This window comes from Durio zibethinus, chromosome 2, assembly GCF_047325235.1.
Source record: "Durio zibethinus cultivar Kanyao isolate XHJ-2024 chromosome 2, ASM4732523v1, whole genome shotgun sequence".
NCBI classification, from domain to species: domain Eukaryota; kingdom Viridiplantae; phylum Streptophyta; class Magnoliopsida; order Malvales; family Malvaceae; genus Durio; species Durio zibethinus.
This window is the reverse complement of record NC_143163.1, coordinates 34,111,421-34,132,371: the sequence shown is the minus strand read 5'-3', so window position 1 is coordinate 34,132,371 and position 20,951 is coordinate 34,111,421. Positions and strand designations below refer to the sequence as shown.

General features: G+C 29.0%; 1 protein-coding gene and 1 pseudogene across 1 annotated transcript; both read left to right on the top strand.

Annotated features, from left to right (window-relative positions):
* Positions 1-16,881, top strand: part of LOC111317684 (putative LRR receptor-like serine/threonine-protein kinase At1g67720) — a 35,458-nt pseudogene extending 18,577 nt beyond the window's left edge.
* Positions 16,882-18,708: 1,827 nt separating this feature from the next.
* Positions 18,709-20,839, top strand: LOC111317952 (E3 ubiquitin-protein ligase AIRP2-like). The gene is made up of 5 exons (XM_022920495.2): positions 18,709-19,061; positions 19,687-19,849; positions 19,958-20,024; positions 20,130-20,364; positions 20,445-20,839. The coding sequence occupies exons 1-5, from the start codon at positions 18,973-18,975 to the stop codon at positions 20,653-20,655; spliced, it is 765 nt and encodes a 254-aa protein (XP_022776230.2). The 5' UTR covers positions 18,709-18,972; the 3' UTR covers positions 20,656-20,839.
* Positions 20,840-20,951: the final 112 nt, after the last annotated feature.

Below are 20,951 nucleotides of genomic sequence, written 5' to 3'. Positions count from 1 at the left end.
ATATTACAAATTATCATAATTTTTTGTGTTTCGACATTCATGTAAGATCCGTCTTTTGTGTGTGTTAAGCAAAAAAGTTTCACACATCTAATTTGACCACCCATCTCAATCTCCTATACAAAAACATTTGTTATTTGATAGGATACATATCAACTGCAACTTATTCACGCATATCATGCCTGTCAATCAAGTTCAAAAATTTTGAATAATGTTAATATCATGTATTTATATTTTGGCCCCTTTATAACATCATAGTCTTAAACAGACGCAAACGTAAATAAAAGCATTTTGGCCTTTCACACATTTCAATCATGGTAACTAAATTCAATTATTTGAACAAGTTTAATATTATGGATTAAAACCATTCAAACTGTTGAAAGCCATCCAAAAGTTTAATTTGTATTATTGCCTTTAAAGGCAAAAATACTCACAAATAGACATAAATGATAACTTTTTCACCCATATCAATCTAGAAACCAAGTTCAATCAATCAAAAAAGTTTAATATCAAGTATTGAAGCTATCTAAACTATTTAAATTGAACAATAACAACAAAATTTGTAATTTTACCTAAATAGACGTAAACAATAACTTTTTCATACATATCATCCGTTTCAACTAAGTTCAAACCTTTCGATAAGTTTAATATCATGTATTGAAACTATCAAAACTATTAAAATAGTACAATAAATGTTAATTTGCATATTTATCAAAACTTACTATTTCTTTTTGCTTTCTTGCAAAACTTTTTAATACACTTGTGTGCTATATTTCTGTTGCTTTCTGCTACCAATTCCAATATGTTCTCTTTCTTTTCATAAAAAATAATTGGGTATATCATAGAAATATAAATATTACTAACTTAAAGCAGAAAACACTTTCATTATTTCATTCTACTATACAAAGTTATATATTAGTACCTCTTTTTTTCTTGAGAATCAAAATCTAACTAATTGTTCATATTGCCACCTAATCACATTTCATCATCACCTCTACAGTTGTATTTCTATCGAAATATTTATTCTTCAAATTATGCTTATAACCTTTCCATTTCTTTCCCAATTACTTAAGCACAAATGAAATTGATATTTCAGGTACAAATCTTGACTGTAATAATACAAAAATAAAAAGTTTTAATCAATAAACTAAATTTAAAATAATTAATTTTTTTATATGTAATTAATTATACTAATACCTCAATAAAGTTTAAAGCATCGGCCTTTACTTCTACTGGAACTTTATACCATGTTTCATAATGAATAGGCAATTTCATTCTATTACGGGCAAGTATGCCTAGAAATCCAGCCAACAGTTGAGCCTTTTCACTAATTGGTTACTTATTAGAGTCTGCAGACATTATAATATGCTAGTCCGAAGGTAGTACAAATAATTTCTTCAAAGTTGTCCGGCCTCTAGTCCTCCGTTGACCATTGTTATCAACTACAAAAATTAAAAAATAAATTTGTAAAATAGCAATACTTTTATCATTATAATTGATTTGTAAATATGTGGTATATGATACTTGCATTCAAATTTAAAAGCATAATCAATTGACGAGATACTATCTAAACTTAGACTTCTCATACTACCAGATCCAATATTAGTTGAAGGGTTAGAAGTGACTGAGTTAGATCCGATAGTACGTTCATTTCCTTCTAAAGGATTTAGTCAATTTTCAATATCAACAAGTGCCACAGACAGTTCTGAACTAATATCTTTTATATGTATTCCTTTTAATCTATTCCTCTACATTGTAGCTTATCTGCATCATAAAAATGAATATATAAAAGATATTAGTTTAGAACATATATAAAGACATTGAGAAGCTAAGAAATCATAACCTACGATACAAAAAGAACAAATCGATTTAATCAAATCAAAAGATAATGTATGATTTACAATACAATAAATATATAATAGCGAATGTGATATTAATTATATATAATTATTTACTATATTATGTCTTAAACACTCGAATTATAAATTATAGATGATCCATCATGGTTTATAAATGTCTTCATTAACATCTTTGCGGACCCACTAAGCATAGGTACTATAGATATTTTCATCCAAGTTTTGTTTTGTAAAAAGATAACATTTAGTTTCATGTTCAACATCATCTCTTGTATCTAACCTTATATCAAATAAGTCTCTAAGTGTGTTTCGAAGAACAATAAACCAACCCAATTCTTTGGGATCTTCAGAATAAAAAATTTGTTTAACTTGAGATGAAAAAATATAAGGTTCATCAATGAGTTGTTGTCCAGTGTGAATTAATAAAAAAAAATTCACAAATGTAAATCCATGCTGATCTTTCTTAATACCTCTCGTACTATTCACATCAGCTCAATCACACTGAAATAAGATAACTTTTCACTTGCCATAATAATCCAAGTCAATGATGTCATTAATCATGTCATAATAGTCAACATTTCTCTCTTAAAGGTTTGTGTCCCTAGCACTAGCATAGCTAGTAGTTGATAAAGTAACAATAACTTCTGAATTTTGTGTACTGCTAAATCTCTCATAATATTTAGTGTGAAATCTAAATCCATTGATGATGAAACTTTTTTATCATTTCACAATCCTGTTCGGACCTTATGAAAGACACTTCACCTTTTCACTAACAAGCCTTCCATTCCAAACCTATAAAAGTGGAATAAATATATATATGTTATTAATGTTAATTATACCATAAGCATTCTATGTAGATTTGTCGTAAGGGAAGTATGGTATTACTTATAGTTGCTCCTAACCATTCATGAAAGTTTTCGATGAATAACTTATCAAGCTCTCGAGGGTTTGATCGTCGATAATGTGTAAGAGCTCTCAAATTATTTCTATACTCACTACAAAGCATTATGATAAAGTATTAACAATAAAAAAATACAATAAATTATGCTTAATGTAATGAATAATTTCCTTGCTAAAAAACTTACGTGCGAAACAATTCAATAGTGTCATGATGAAAAAAAATATATCGATGTGCTTGTGCCTAAGATTTATCATCTAACTCCACCATTTCAGCTTTTCCTATTAGTTGTCCAAAACTTTGAAAAAGATACTGTAGGTAGAGATATGTTGTTGCATACTGACATCTCTCAATGGTCTATTAAATCTCGTTTTTACATCTTTCAAATAACGAGAAAAAAATGTCATTCACTCTTCTGCTAGATATCCTTCAGCAATAGAACCTTTCGAATAACGTTTGTTGCGACAATAAAATTTTAAGCTCCCCAAAAACCTATCATATAAAACATTAGCCATATATCTTTTTAACTAGAGTGGCATGATCATCAATAAAAATCTAATCAATTCATTAAACAATAATACTTTTTGATAGGATACATCCATCGATAATAAATCGACCCACTGACTTTTACTTCATATAAAAAGTGGATAACCAAATGCATCATAATAGTGAGAAGTTTGAAGGAAAAATCTTCTCTAAATGGCATAAAGTAATTGTGGTTCAATCTTGAAATTCGTCAAGCTCTTCCACATTCATACATTTCTTCTATAGAGATTTAAATATGTTACTCAATTCAATTACCACAGAAGTAACTTGCTTTGAAATTGATGAATGTAAAGCAATTGGAAGTAAATCTTGCATCAAAATGTGATAATCATGTGACTTCAATGAAAAAAGTTTTTACTCTTTCAGATTCACATATATTGATATATTTGATGCATAACCATCTGAAACTTTGACATTTTTCAAAATCTTGCAAAACACATCTTTTTTAGATTTAGAAATCCCAAAACAAGTAGTAGGCAATTGATATTTGCCATTAGGAAGTAACTTCAGATGAAGGTCAGGGTGAATCCCCATATCAACTAGGTCAAGTCGACTCTTTAAGTCATCTTTTGATCTTTTATTCACATTAAAAATTATCTCGATAAAATTTTTACAAACATTCTTCTCTATGTGCATCAAATCAAGGTTATGACGTAATAAATTATATTCTCAATAAGGTAACTAAAAAAATATACTTTTTTTTTGACAACTCAGACTCATTAGAGTCATTTTCTTTATCATATTTTTCATCAATGTGAGCATCAAGATCACCAACGTCAGTATCAGTATCATCAACTTGCATAATATGAAGCCGAACACCTTCAAAGATGTCCTTTACTCTTTTCCTTAATAAAGTTATTTTTTTATAAGTGAAATTGATATCTTTTAACTTTGACAAGATATTATACCTATTAATGGGTAAAAGTGATCTCCTCAACTTTTCAGTTTCATCAAAAAAATGTTTTTGGAATCTAAATCGATGATTATCATCTAACCATCGATGATGTCCTATATAACAAAACTTCCTACCATTAGGTAACCATTTCAAACATGTCTATGTAGCACAACATGGATAACCATAATGATCTTTTATACTCTAACTAGATAAATTCATATAAGTAAAAAAATTATTGATAGTCCATAATAAAACATAATGCATATTGAAGTTTTTTTTTATGCATTATAGGTCTTGACTCCTTCCTATAATTACTTTAACTCTTTAATAAGAGGTTGTAAGTAGATGTCATATCATTGCCCTGATTTTTTTTTCTAAAAATTATCATAGACAATATAAATGACTGTTGCTTCATAGCAATCTATGGAGACAAATTGTAAGGAATAAATACAACTGGTCAAGTATTATAAGAAGTATTCATTATTTTGAACAGGTTGAATCCATCAAATGCTGGTCCAAGCATAACATTTCGAGGATCAAATGTAAAGTCTAAAAACTTAGAATAAAATGATTTTCATACCAAATAATCTACTAGATGCTTTAATAATCCATCATTTGTCTGCTTCTTATAATGCCACCTCATTAAATTTGTAATTTTAAAAGACATAAAGAGTCGTTGAAGTCTTAGTATTAATGAAAAATAACGTAAAACCTTAACAGGCTTTTTTTTACATTAACCTCATCACCATCCTCATTCAACCTTTCATCGAGGTTTTTGTCCACCCAACGAGAAATACCACACATATGACAAGATTCTTGATTTTTTCTATCACCCCAATACAACATGCAATCATTGGGACAACTATGAATTTTCTCATATCCGAGACCTAAATCCTTGACCATCTTCTTTGATTCTTTATAAGATTAAGAGATTTTTGTAAAAAAAATATTTTTTTCATAAACCTAATAATAAAGTCAGAGAGTTTTTCATCCATCCACATAAGCATTTCAAGTGAAAAAAATAAACACAAAAAAATAACCTTGAATGCTTCGAGCTCTCATAAAGTTTTTCATTTATACCTTCAAGCAACCTATAAAACTTTAATGTTTCTCCTCTAGGTTGTTGGTCACCTACACCTATCCCAGGTTCACCAAATTCATTCATTTCAACATTGGACTAATTAAATCCATCATTTTGGGGAGAAAGATTACGAAAATGTTAGTTATGAATGTTAAAAGTATATCGCAACATACCTTCAATGTCATTTGCTATAAAAAGATTATATTGGTGTTGGGGAACCTTTGAAGTTAAAGGAACTCTAATGGATTTTGACAACATAGACTCTTCATGAAAATACTAATTAACATATCTCGAGAGAAATCCAATACAAATTAAATGTTCAAAAATAACTTGACGCATTTGTTAATCTATATTACTACACTTCACACATGGACATAAAATCATATCATCTTCACTTGTATTTTCAAATGCAAAATTAAGAAAAATTTTCACTCCATTCTCTGTACTCTTAACTTAATCTTAACTTTTAAATCCAACTCTTATCCATTTAGTAGTTGCTACATTATCAGACGAAATGCATATAAATAATTTATATGAAAATAAACATGTCAAATACTTAAGTTTACTATATTTTAAACAAAAGATAATAACAAGACCAGTATTTACAAAAAATGAAAACCTTTTTTTGTGAAGTATTTTATCAGGTACCTTATATTATGAATGTTAAAATCTACTGCTAACATAGACAGTACCTAAGAGTTTTTGTAGTTGAGGTTAAAATAAGGTAAAACAGGTACAGAGAAAACCCAAAAAAAGAAGAAAATGAAAGGGAAAGGGAAATGGATGATGGGTTATAAATGGGTATTTGAAGAAGGTGTGTTTTGGAAAAAATTGTTTAAACCAAAATGAAAATCGCTAATTGCAAAAGCTAAAGGAATAGTCAAATTAAGTAAAAATATCAGTAAATAACTAATGAATAGTCAAAATAGAGTTTTAAAAGACAATGCTGGAATAATAAAAGCTGAAGGAAAGAGAAAGTAAATTGTAATTGGTTTGAAAATAAAAATGGTAAAATAATAAAGATGAAGCTTCAAGTTGGTGATTAGATGCGCTAAATTTGGGAACAATTTTATTGGACAAGATTATTGAATGCGTTTACTAAGAAAAATGCCTTTAATAATTTTCTTCTAAATATTTTTTGAACATATTATAAACACTATCAACAAAGTCGTAATAGACTAGTTTGAGATTATTAAAGGTGTTTATGCCCCAAAAACGCTTTTAGAAATTTCATCTAATTTTTATGGTGTATTTATTAAAGGTATTTTTTACATAATACGCCTTCAATAATTCTTTTTTTTTCCTGTGAATATTAGTTAAGGTAATTTTCTACTCAAAATGTCTTTAATAATTTTCTTTTAAAAATTATTTGAGATTATTAAAGGCGTCTTCTGTACAAAATGCCTTTAATATTACACTTCTAAAATTTGAAGGGGTCATTAAAAGCGTTTATTCTAGAAAAATACCTTGATTAAGTCATTTGTTTTATTGAAAGAATTTATTAAAGGTGTCTTCTACTGAAAAACACATTCAATGTTTCACTACTCAACTTTAAGATGATTAGTGAAGGCATTTCTTGAGAATAAATGCCTTCAATAATTTTCTCTTAAATTTTTTAGATTATTAAAAGCGTCTTCTAGTAAAAAATACCTTCAATATTTTATAACTCAAATTTTGAGACGGTTAGTGAGGGCATTTATTATAGAAAAATCCCTTCACTTATTCCTTCTAATTTACGTGCATAATTATTAAAGACATTTTTTAAGAACAAATGCCTTCAATAATTTTCTTTTAAAAGTTTTGAGATTATTTAAGGTGTCTTTTAATAAAAAATGTCTTCAGTATTTTACAACTCAAATTTTGAAACGGTTAATCAATGCGTTTATTATAAAAAAATACCTTCACTAATTCATTCTAATTTATGTGCATAATTATTGAAGGCGTATTTTTAGAATAAACGCCTTCAATAATTTCTTCTTAAATTTTTGGGAAGGCGTCTTCTAGTGAAAAACGCCTTCAATATTCTACAACTCAAATTTTGAGACGGTTAGTGAAGGTGTTTATTCGAGAAAAATGTCTTCACTAATTTTCTCTTAAAATTTTTGGGATTATTAAAGGCGTCTTCTAGTGAAAATCACTTTCAATATTTCACAACTCAAATTTAAGACAGTTAGTGAATGCATTTTATTCTAGAGAAATGCATTCACTAATTTCTTTTAATTTTTGTACATAAATATTAAAAGCAATTGTCTACTTAAAATACCTTTAATAATTTTTTAAGAATTATCAAAGGTATTTTTTGATAAAGAATGTCTTTAATAATTTTTTTTTTAAAATTATTTTTTAGATTACTAATTTACGTGCATAATTATTGAAGGTATTTTTTGAGAACAAATGCCTTCAATAATTTTTTCTTAAAATTTTTAGGATTATTAAAGGCATCTTCTAGAGAAAAACACCTTCAATATTTCACAACTTAAATTTTGAGACGGTTAGTGAAGACGTTTATTCTAGAAAAATACCTTTACTAATTTTTTTAATTTACGTACATAATTATTAAAGGTGTTTCTTGAGAACAAACGCCTTCAGTAAGTTTCTCTTAAAATTTTTAGGATTATTAAAAGCGTCTTTCAATGAAAAATGCCTTTAATATTTTATAACTCAAATTTTGAAACAGTTAGTGAAAGTGTTTATTCTAGAGAAACGCTTTCATAATTTCTTTTAATTTTTATACATAATTATTAAAGGCGAGTGTCTACTGAAAACACCTTCAATAATTTTTTTTAGAATTATCAAAAACATTTTTTTGAGGAAAAACACCTTTAATAATTTTCTTTGAAAATTATTTTTTAGATTACTAAAGGCGTCTTTTGGTAAAAAATGCCTTCAATAATAAATTTTATATTCATTCCCTATCTTGGACATAGGACTAAAAAGCTATTAGTACAGAGAATAATTAAAAGCTGCATTAATAAACCAAACCAAACCCACAAATACATTTCTATCAGATTTTTGGTTTTTTTATCCCTATCATCTCCATCGACCTTCAACAAATCACCGACGTGCATATCTCTGTTAATCGGTATATCTTTATAATTTTTTTACTGTATTATTATATTATTTGATAGAGCTAGTATTTTTCAATTCCTTACTATTTACATATGGATATATATTTTTATTCATTTCACTATAAGCATAGTCATCCCAGCACTTATCATTGCATCGATGTTGTTTCTGTGTAGTTTTCTATTAATAATGTGGTTTGCTGAACCTTATTGTGTGATATTGTTTTGCTGAATGGTATTATATGATATTGGTATATTGAATCATATGTTGAATGGTGTTTCTGAGTGATTTGTTGAAATGAGTGTTTGAGCACATTGCTGATTGATTTGCTGAATGGTGTTTCTGTATGGAGTATGGTATTACTTGTATTTAATTACGTATAGTGTTAAATTTAGATGGTCATTTTGTGTAATTCGTATAATTATGATCAAAATCGCAAGTATTATGGACACCGAACAACATCATTCTCCTTTTATTGAACATGCAAAAGACACACATGTAGGCCAAAAAAGAAAGAAAAGTGGCCCAAATAAACAAATTAAAGTGAGTGACACAAAATTCACGTTGACTTCAATCAAAATGGGTAATCTGTGTCTGAAGAAGCTGTCAAGTTGGCTACTCATATTGGAGCCATTGTCCGTCGTAAGATTTTAATTATGTACATCGATTGGTGATGAGTTCTTGATGATTTAAACGATGATATATGACAGTCAATTGTGGTATGTTTATTCAACTATTTCGTAAATTTGTTATATGATCATTTAATTGAAATTTAATTTGTTCTTACTAATTGTGTTAAATAATTTAGAAAATGTTCAACATCCCAATTAACTGTAAAAAGATTGTATTACAATCTGCTGGGAAAGCATTTAGAGACTTTAAATGCTAATTGACAACCCAATATATTTTACCTTTGGCTAATCTAGGTGATGTATTGGTTGTTTCACCTACGGCATATGCAAATGTGATAAGTGTTAAAGATTGGATAAATTTTGTTCAATATCAGCTTTTAGAAGATTTTTCAGTACGTAAACCCATTACCAAAAATATTGTTTATAAGTCTTTATGCAATATAGCATTTGATCTTCATATGTGATTGACGTAATTTATTTCTTTATAGAAAATCAAAGAAAAATAATGAAACATTCGGGCCAAACAATAATATCACCATAAGACAGCAAGAAAGGGATATACAAATGTGAAGTATGGCTTGTATGTATTTGCACACTTGTTTTAACATCATTAATGAATATTTATGAACATTCATTTCATATATTCTGATTTTTGGATTACGATAATTTAATAAGAATCAGCGAGCTCTAGCACTGAAATTTCCAAATAGGATGTCTGGAAACAAGAATATCTACGAAAAGATGGATCCTTTGCAGATGAAGTAATCGAAGAAATGGTAAAAAAGATTATATGTATAACTATTTTTTTAATATAATGTTTGATTGGTATTGTGGTTATATGCATGACTGTATTCTAGCTTGTATAGATTTATTGTTATAGCCCATCTTATTATTGTCTTTCAAGATGATTATATTGCCAAAGTCAAATCTAGTGAACTGGAAACCCAATATGGCAAGATCATTTATCTTTAGCATTAGGCACTAAAGATAGGGTTGATCATGTTGGAGGAGTTGATAAATTTGTCTTGTCAACAAAGTTTTTTAGTAATTAACACAAAACCCTGCGAATGAGAAATGCACAATATAAAATAATCATTGAGTAACAACAGTAACGAATTGATGAGCAGGAGCAACGCCTCAATAAGCAATAGCAAAGACTCGTTGCTTTGGAGTCCATGTTGGCAACAATGTAGCATAACATGCTAGTAGGCCAATTTAGTGGCATCATTCACGTAGGACGAGCTTCTATTGCAGGTAAGGAAGTGAACCCATCCTCTGCGACCACTAAAGAAGTATGATTTTGTTTATAATTTTAATATTAATTTATTTATTATATTTATTGATTTAGTTTTAATACTTATATTTCATTAAATATTATAGCAGGATGTTGGGACTCACAGTATGACCCTTGCTCAGGCTACCATGGATGAGTTATCCAAATATTTGCTGAAGCATTTATCCAAAGAAAACTTTATAACCATTGAGTTTGAGGAAGGATTATTTGATAAACTCTCATTTTCTTTCATTGGTCCAGAGAAGGTTAAAGAATTTTGTAAACTGGATGAATTATCGGCTGTTGATATTGTTGCTTATATGAGGTTAGGTTATAAATACAAATATGCACATTCAATATGTATTAATCTATATTTAGGTGTAATACTAACTAGCAGTGTTGATTGTTATCAAGCAGCTTCATATATAGAGAGCTCAAGGGGAGACAATTGACTAATAGATTTAGATTCGTTGACCCCAACTTCATTAGTGAGCAGAGTGGCACAATCATTTATCGTGCTAATCATGTGATTGAATGCATAAAAAGATCGGTTGATTATTATTTGCTCCCGTATAATGCACAATAAGTTATATTCCAACTTTAATTATTGCAACCTTACCCAAATCTGATCTGATGCGTAATTTGAGTATATCATTGTTATTATTTTGTAGTTGTCATTGGGTGCTTATTGTCATTGACACCAAATCTTTAACGTCATACTCACTTAATTCAGTTAACCCAACGACGATGCTTAACCCCGATATTCAAACTTTTATAAAGAGATATTACACTTTAGTATATTATATGTCTTCTGTTTCTTCATAAGTAATTTTATTTATTTATTAAGTAATTTTTTTCTTTTCAATTTAGGGTAATATCTGCATTTGATAAGAAGACAAAGAAATCAAAATGAGTGTCATTACTGGTAAATGTCAAATTTATTCTTTTATGTTGAGTTTGTGTAGAAAAATGTTTCCTAAACCCATTCAATTTAATTTTCAAGTGCCTTGTCAATTCTGTAATACTGAATGTGGATATTATGTCTTTCGTTTTATGCGTGAGATAATGTTAAATGATTTTATGACCACACCATTTAAGGTTAGTATAAATTTCATAAACTCGTTATATCTTCAAAAAAATAAAAAGGTATATTATATTCTCATTTATTAACATTTACTTCTGATTTTTTTTTAGTGAAAGAGTAAAGAAAGTTTTCACAGAAAAAGAACTAGATGAAGTCCGTAAAGAATGGTGTGAGTATGTATTATCATTTATCAATGTTGATAAACCTTGAGGTTAGACATTGTTGGTTGAATGTAAATATATGAAGAAAAAATTGTTATAATGTGTTTAACATAACATGTTGAATGAAAACTTTAAGTTTGTACATTGGGGTATTGGTTTAATATTATTGGTATACTTAATATGAATACACTGTGTACTATATTATTGAGATGATTATTTTAGAAAAGTATATTAATATGGCAACGTTATCAATTTTAATTTCGGATGTGTGATCAATTTATTGAAATACAACAATGTTCATTATGTAAATTTCAAAATGTAATTCGTAGTATCACATATATAAATCAAATATTTTTTAGGCATAAATATACAACTGACTTTAAATATTTTCTGGGTATAAACTTACAACTAACTTGTCATATACAATATCAAAAATGTTGTTTTGATGCTATTAATGAAGGCATTTTTAGCAAGAAAATACCTTGAATTATCTCTAACAACATGTTATTGAAAGCATTTTTAACTAAAATCGCCTTCAATAATTCCACCTAAAAATATATTGTGTGGATTATTAAAGGTGTTTTGGGAAAAAAAATACCTTCAAGAATCCATACCAAATATTGCGTATAGATTATTGAAGGTATTTTTGAAAAAAAAATCACCTTTAATAATTTCTGTTAAAAATTTATTTATTGGATTATTGAAGGTGCTTTCACCCAAAAACGCTTTTAAGAATCCATTTCATATGTTTTTTTTATAGATTATTAAGGGCATATTACACAAGAAAATATCTTGAATAATCCCTAACAAAATGTTATTGAAGGCGTTTCTTACCAAAACTGCCTTTAATAATCACACCTAAAATTTTATTGTATGAAATATTAAAGGTGTTTTGAGCAAAAAATGCCTTTAAGAATCTGTTTCAACTTTTTTGTATGGATTATTAAAGGCGTTTTAAAAAAAACTACCACCAATAATACCAACTAAAAATTAATTGAATAGATTATTAAAGGTGTTTTTCTACCGGTAACGCCTTGAATAATCTCTAACAAAATGTTAAAGGCGTCTGAAAAAAATCACCTTCAATAATTCGACCATTCAAATTAATCGTCTAGAATATTAAAGGCGTTTTGAGCCAAAAATACCTTCAAAAATCTGTTTCAACTTTTGTCTATAGATTATTGAAGGCGATTTTGACAAAAACTTCCTTTAATAATCCTAACTAAAAATTTATTGATTGGATTATAAAATGCAATTTCGACAAAAAATGCTTCAAGAATCGGTTCCATATTTTTTCTATCGATTATCAAAGGCGTTTCTTTACCAAAAACGCCTTCAATATTCTCTCCAAAATTTTTTAAAGCAATTGGTGAAGGTGTTTTTGCCAAGAAAACGCCTAGAATAATCAATTACAAATAATCTCTACAAAAACCCAAAAAAAGGCTAAAGGGAGGGATCGAATCTACCACCTTATGGTTAACATTTGTACGATCCTAAAATTTTGATATGATATTTATTGAAGGCGTTTTGGACAAAAAATGCCTTCAATAAGCCTATGAAATTTTTTGGTGAAATTATTAAAGGCGTTTCTTGTAAAAAATGCCTTCAATAATCGCATATATTTTTTTATGAGGGAATTATTGAAGGCATTATCTGCCAAAAACACCTTTAGTATTCACTCAAATTTTTAAAGCAAGATTATTCGATGCATTTTAGTCAAGAAACATCGTTAATATCAAGTATTAGGTGATGTTTATAGGTAATAACGCTGCTATTTGAATATATAGTGACGTTTTGATAATAAACGTCTTAACTTTTATAAAAACACAGAAGCTAACGGCGTTTGTAAGTAAAATGCCGTTACAAAATTGTCACTAATATTCTATTTTCTTGTAGTGAAATAAATATTATGTATGCTATATATTCAATTCTAACACAACAAGTTAAGGTTTAATCTATAAATACCATTAATTTCGTTATAATTCTAAGATATATACACTAATTGAATATTTAAATCAAAATATACATTCTTATATTTATAATATTTATTGTATAAAAAGTTAAAAATTAAACACCAACTTTCTAAACTAGTGGTGATTGTTAGTAATTTAAAATGTGGTGCATTTCATATTGGATAGAAAGATTTAATTATTGATGAATAAAATTAAATTTTTTTATTAATTTTATTTATATTTTAAATAATTATGTTTGAACATAAATAATTATCATAAGACAAATGATTATAACTATTTAAATATAAATAAATTATTATTCTTAAAGCTCATGATTATACAAAAAGTTATAACCATTTAAATAAAAATTTATGTCTGTCCTTTCATTATAAATAAATCTTTCAGTATAACCGATTTCACTACTTTTGATTGAAGAGTTTAAAGTTTTATTGTATTTTAAACGCATAATAACTTTTAAAAAAGTATTCTCCACGTCTTAAAACCAAAATTTTTTTATATTATTTCTTTTCTTTTATTTATTTATTTTAACAGTATCAGCATTTTAGATTCTGTAATGCTTATGATCACAACACAAAAATATAACAATTCACAAAATTTAAATAACTTCTAAAAACTATTTTAAACAAAAAGAATTGAACTCTTTTGGAATTGAATTGCTTCAACAAATGATGACAGCATGATGCCCTTTCCTTAATACGATACTAAATACTGCACCAGTGCTGCTGAAAGGCTTTAAGGCAAAGAAATCACTAATTCAATACCTTAACATTCTCTTTTAGGAATTATTATCACAGAATCATAATTATATAAGTAAAAAATTTTAAAGGCAGACTGAAAAAAATAATGCAGTTCTATGTGATCCAACATAGCAAATTTATAAACAGCTATATGTTTTCTGTTGCAGCTATGAAGGCAATCCTGGACTACATAATGAGTCACAGAGAAAATGCGTTTTAAGTTGATACTGGGAACCTCAATAGGAGTGCTAGCAGTTGTATTAGATCTTTTCTTGGAAAACTTAATATTGTTGCACAATCTTCGGAGGAAGATGTCTCACCGGAAATGTGATGAAAATGGTGTGTGCACTTAATTACTCGTTTTATCAGGTAATTCCCAGCACTCCATCACCAAACTTTCAACAACCTATTCAGTTGCACGGGGTTGTAATTTACTGGACGGAGATGTGGCATACTATATCTCACTGTCTGAGCTAGAAGAAGCAGCTAACTATTTTACCAAAAAGATTGGCAAAGGAAGTTTTCGATCTCTCTACTACGAAAAAATGAAAGATGGAAAAGACGTAGCAGTCAAGACAATGGGTGATTCATCTAGCCAGTTGAATAAGCAATTTGTGACCGAGTTAGTTTCCTCTTTAGATATATTCTTCTAACATTCTTTACATTTTCACATGATAGTAAACCGTAGTATGTTCTACAGTTCCTTTTCTAATATGAGAAATTCCACTTCAGTAATCCAAAGATATAATAAATCAGTAAAAGAAAACCTAGAGTAGGTGAGAAGCTGATAAAAAAGCCAACTCTTAAAATAGACTATTGTCCTTTTACCATATGGAAAAGCTTTGAATTTCCTATTTGCAATATAAGTTTGAGAATTTTAGCAGAGCATTCTTTTTAGGAGAATGCCAGAAGTTTGGATTCCTAGATTCTTAGTTTTTCAACAGGTGCCCCCAACTTAACATCTTGTCTAATGGCAGGAAATTCTCAAGATTCTCCCATTTAGGCCATAAAGTAGAGGAAAGAACAAAAGGCAGGAGAGTGAGAGCATCTCTATGAAATAAGTTTGTCTGCTAAAATTTTCTCTATGGCTTTGCTGCAATATTGTTGAGGCCAGCCCACTTGGAAGGATCTATAGTTTGTTTTTTTTTTTTGTCCTCAAAACCATCTATACCAAATGTAGTTGGCTTCCCTAGGTGATCTAATCAATAAATTAGAGACCTGAATTGAAAGAATATTCCTTCTGCAAATGTTTTACAACAAAGACAACTAATAGAGATGGCTGTTGTGCAAATACTAATTGAATTAAAACTTTTTGATGATATGATCTTTTGTCCTGAAGTGAAATGCTAAATCAGCAAGTCGTGTAAATATAGGATGATTAAGGAAATCATTTAAAGCATTAAATATAAATAAAGCTTCTCCTATTAAAAAGTAAAATAATATAAATTACCTCACGCTACATGGTTAAGTTATGACTGAAACATGATTGCAGGTTGCCCTCTTATCAAGAATTTATCACAGAAACTTGGTTCCTCTAATTGGATACTGTGAAGAAGCACATTAATGGATATTAGATTACAAATATATGCACAATGGAACTTTGAGGGATCACTTACATGGTCTGCTTCTCTACCAAGAAACCAATCTGTTTATCTTCCATCTTTCTCTTTTTCAGAAGCTCAGTCTGGTCAAAACAATTAAGAATCTATGGACATGATGGCAGGTTCAGTCAATCAGAAGCCCTTGGACTGGCTTTCTCGGTTACAAATTGCAGAAGATGCACCTAAAGGTTTGGTATAGAAGTTCCGATTTATTGGTGCATTAGTATACAGTTTTCAAGCATAAACATTAATTTAGGATTCTGTAGGCCTTGAATACTTGCACGCTGGCTGCAATCCCAGTATCATTCACAGAGATGTAAAAAAAAGCAACATACTTCTAGACATTAGCATGAGAGCAGAAGTGTCAGATTTCGGACTTTCAAGGCAAGCTGAAGAAGATTTAACCTATGTATCAAGTGCAGCACGGGGAACAGTTGGCTACCTCCATCCTGAGTAATCTATGTATAATTACCGTTCACGAATAATTATTAAAATTTTTCTTCATCATGTGCTTAGCCAATCATTTATAAGCTGTAACAGGTATTATGCAAGTCAACAATTGACTCAAAACAGTGATGTATACAGTTTTGGGGTTGTTCTGCCGGAGCCAATCTCTGGAAGCCGGTATCAGTAGAAGACTTTGGCGCTAAACTGAACATTGTTCACTGGGTACACTTGTCTGCAGCTTTCTTTTATTTTTTAGATTTGTGGTGCTGAATTGAAGCATAAAGCCTGAGCGCTTAGTTCTTTTACAGGCAAGATCGTTGACTTGGAAAAGGAAATGTGATAAGCATTATAGATCCTTTTCTGGTAGGAAATGTCAAAATTGAGTCAATTTGGAGGATTTCTGAAGTGGCTATCCAATGTGTTGAACAACATGGGTACTCCGGCCCCAAGATGCAGGAAATAATTTTGGCTATACAAAATGCAATCAAGACAGAAACAGGGTATGAAGGCAAATCTAAAATTAGGTCCGGGTAGTTCCAGAGGGCAATCTTCCAGGAAAACTTTACTGGAGAGCTTTCTTGAAATTGAGAGCCCTGACTTATAAAACGGCTAGCTACTCCCATCTGCTAGATAATTTTGTAGCACAGCTGCGACATTTTTGAGTATCGTGATATCACTGTCATTTTTTATTACTTAGCATGTATATGTGGAATCTAACAACTGTAACACACGCTTACTGCTTTCAGGAAATGTTGTCTTTTACTCTGCTTATATAAAACCAGATAGAAATAGAGGATTTTTTTTTTTTTTGAAAGAAAATTGGATTTTAGTCCAACTTTTTAAGATCAAATAAAACTAGTGAAAGCTGCTGAAATTATTGAACTAATTACTACAACTGAGCTAGTAAAAAAATTATTATGAGATGTTTAGTTTGCGAATTTTTATATTTCAAAAGAAAAAGTAATTTAAAAAAAAAAAGTAATTTTGAAAGGAACGAATGATTTTTGAGATTTGTAAAATTTAAATAATTTAATAATTTTGTATTTAATTAGAGGAATTTAAGATTATTTAATAAAATTTTTTATTGTATTATTTTTGATAACACATGAATAAGATATAACAGATAAAAAATATAAAATAACTTATTTATTTAATATTTTATAGGATTTTAAATATAAATTATTTATATATTTAATTAAATATTTTCAAAATATTTTATAAGATTTTGATTATGCGAAAACCCAAGAACCATATAATTTTTTATAATAAATCTTCAATAAAAAATTTTTTAATCTTAAAAATAGTCTTTGTTGAAATAAAATAATTAATAAGAATAAATTTTTTTATAATATATCTTTAATAAAGACTAAATTTTTAATTTTTAACAAAATTTTAACTTTATCTCTTAAATTTAAAAAAGGCCTTAGATAGAGAAGGGTTTTTATTCCTCTATTCTATTTTTTTCTTTGAAAATCTTAAAAAATTTTAAAAATCACATTCTATAAATTAAACTAAAAAATAAAATTACAAAAAATAAAATTTCAACAAAAATTTTTATTTTCTCCTCAATCAAACCTCTCAGATGAGAATAGAACATCTAAAAATTTAGCGTTTCTGAATTTGATTCTATGAAATACACGACTCTTTTGAGTTAATAGCAACATGATTGATTGCCCCACAAGCAACTGTACCCAAAAAAAAAAAAAACGTAAGGGTTATCGAAGACAAAGACTATTCGTGGTCCCGTAATCAAGGCCTAGCGCTGTAGTTTGACCTTTTCAGCTAAGCTTGGGGTTTATTTGAGTCACCAAATCCAAAGTTTTAATGTGAAAACCGGAAAGAACCATATGGAAATGATAGCGTTAAAGTAAAGCAAAAATATTGGCAAGCCGGTAATATTAATAATTACACACTAAGTAAATCTAAACCACTAATTGCAGCATTATATTAACATATATAAAAGATAAATAACTTATTTTTTATATTTAAAATTTGATAATTAAAATTAAAATTTTAATGTTTTGTTAAAAAATTAATAATTTGCAGAGAATATTAATACTCACTCTATTTGTTTTGAAAATTTAAATATATAGTCCATACTAAAATATAATTTGACCGTAAAATTTGGGATTTTGAGATTTCTTTGAATCAGAAATCTAACTGTCACCAAAATTATTTAAACAGACCTATCCTTTTTTATATGAATTCAAACAAACCCTTTGATTATGCCTTTTAGATGAATGATTATTATATTTATAAAAACTAAAATAATGAATAAACATAAGAATTAAGATATTGCCACAAGGATTATAATTATGATCTTATCTTAAAAAAATAAAAACAGTTGTACAGATCATCATCTTAATTGTAATCTGATTATATTATTATTAAAAATATTCCAAAACCAAACCCAAAGAAAGAATTATTACTATAATTATTTTGGCCAAGAGGTGAAAGACACAGTATAATATATTTTTTCTTCATAGGAGCCGCCTCGTGTATAATCACAATAAGGATAAAAAGAGAAGGAAAAGACAAGAGAGAAGAAAAGGGCCTTTTTTATTCTCTCTCTTACTTTCGGTTGTCCTTTGGGATTAGGTTCTCAAAAAAAGAAGACCCAGTTGTTCATCTTTGTAGATTCTTGTTCCCTGTCAAGGTTTCTTTGCTTCTCTGAGTTGTTTCTTTGGTTTTTTTTTTTTTTTTTTTTTCAAGAGAAAGAGGAGAGATGGTGATGGTGTATTATCAGTTGTCAAAGTCTTCTTATCAGGACTCTTTGAAAATACTAGAGGCCGATATACAACATGCAAATGCTTTGTAAGTTTTCTTTCCTGGGTGTTTAATTTTCTAGCAAATTTAGTATTTTGATCGCTTTTTTCTTCTTACCTCACCATCCCTGAAGTAGGTTGTTGATATGTTCTTGTTGTTTCTGATGACGATCATGATCAGAGAGCTTAATTTTTTAGCTACTTTGCTAGTTGTGAAAAAAAGAAAAGGAAAATTACCCAGTTTGGACGTTTATGTTCTTTACTCTTTATGATAAACTTTGGTTTTCCTGATGATATTGTTGTCCTCTGACTGGGAATTTGTAATATAACCAATTGCTGATTTCTAGCACATGGTTTTGTGTTGTAAATTGTCAGCCTAGCAATTCTTATACCAGCTAAAATCTCTCTCTGCATACTTGCTGGACTTGTTGGCAGTCTGATTTTTTTTTATCTGATAGGAACTAAAGTAAATTTCACTTATTTAATGGTATATTAATATTTGCATGTTTATGATAGGATTTTTCTTCAAAAAAAAAAAAAAAAAACGTTGGGAAGTTTGGCCTTTTGTCCTTTGGTCTAACTTTAGGTCATTATGATTCTTTGATGATTGGGTTAGAATGCAATTTAGATATCTCTATATAATAATTAGAGTGTTTGTGTTTTTGGGGTTTTAGGGCTGCTGCAATTCCAAGGGCCAAGAGTGGTGCACATCTTCAAATGAAATTGGTTTACAATCATTTGACGCCCCTCTTTCTATTTTTGTTACAATGGATGGATTGTTCCTGCATATGTCTACTCCCTAGATATCTAAACCTCTTTCACATACTTGTATACAAGGTTCATTCTTCTTGCCTGGCTTATTTTGATTCTTAAAGTATTGTTCACATTTTTTTCCCATACATATTTATATGCGCCCTTTGTTCGTTTCTATCTTGTTTTCTACAGGTCTATACTGATGGTAGATCAAAGGTTTCTACAAATGGAAGGAAGGCAACAATTAGAGAGTTTTATGGTATGCATATAATCATAATTTCTTGGTTTTATAACCATAAATTTCCTGCTATAATGATTCATTCACCTTACCATTGTCCCTTTTTGCTAATAAACTAAATTGTAGGTGTTATATTGCCATCTCTTCAAAGGCTTCATGGTAACTTGGGGGAGTTGGATGATGATAGGGAAGCACATTTTACAATGGGGATTTCTGCCAAGAAAAGAGTTGAATTAGATAACAGACTTGGGAATATTGATTTGGAGAGGGAAGATGAATGTGGGATTTGCTTAGAGCCTTGCACCAAAATGGTCTTGCCTAATTGTTGTCATGCAATGTGCATCAAATGCTACCGCAATTGGTAACTGGAAATCTCGTTATTCCTCTTACATTTCCATGCTTTCAGGTTTCACCCGTAATGTTTTTCTTTCCAAATTACAGGAACACAAAATCAGAGTCCTGTCCTTTTTGCCGTGGTAGCTTGAAAAGAGTTAACTCTGAAGATTTATGGGTGCTTACTTGCAATGATGATGTGGTCGACAATAAAACTGTTTCCAAGGAGGACTTGTTGCGTTTCTACCTTTACATCAACAGCCTTCCAAAAGATTGCCCAGATGCACTTTTCTTGGTATATTATGAGTACCTAATTTGATTTCAAGTAGTTGAGAAAATGGTGTACAGATAGAAAATGCCGACCATCAAATGTAAATAGAGTCTGGTAAGAAAATTATCTCTGCTTCCTACTGAAAAGAATCAGTTCCATTTTATGCTCCCTGGAATTTAATATCAGTGCAAGAAACCTCATTAATTATTAATGGAAGTTGTAATTTCTGAAACTTGAGTCTGTGATTGCCTTGTGTTGTTTGTTGAAAGTGATAGGCGAAGCACTTGAAATGGACTAATTTATTAGCCAAAGCCATCCCGAGTCTACTTTGTTTTTTTTTTTTT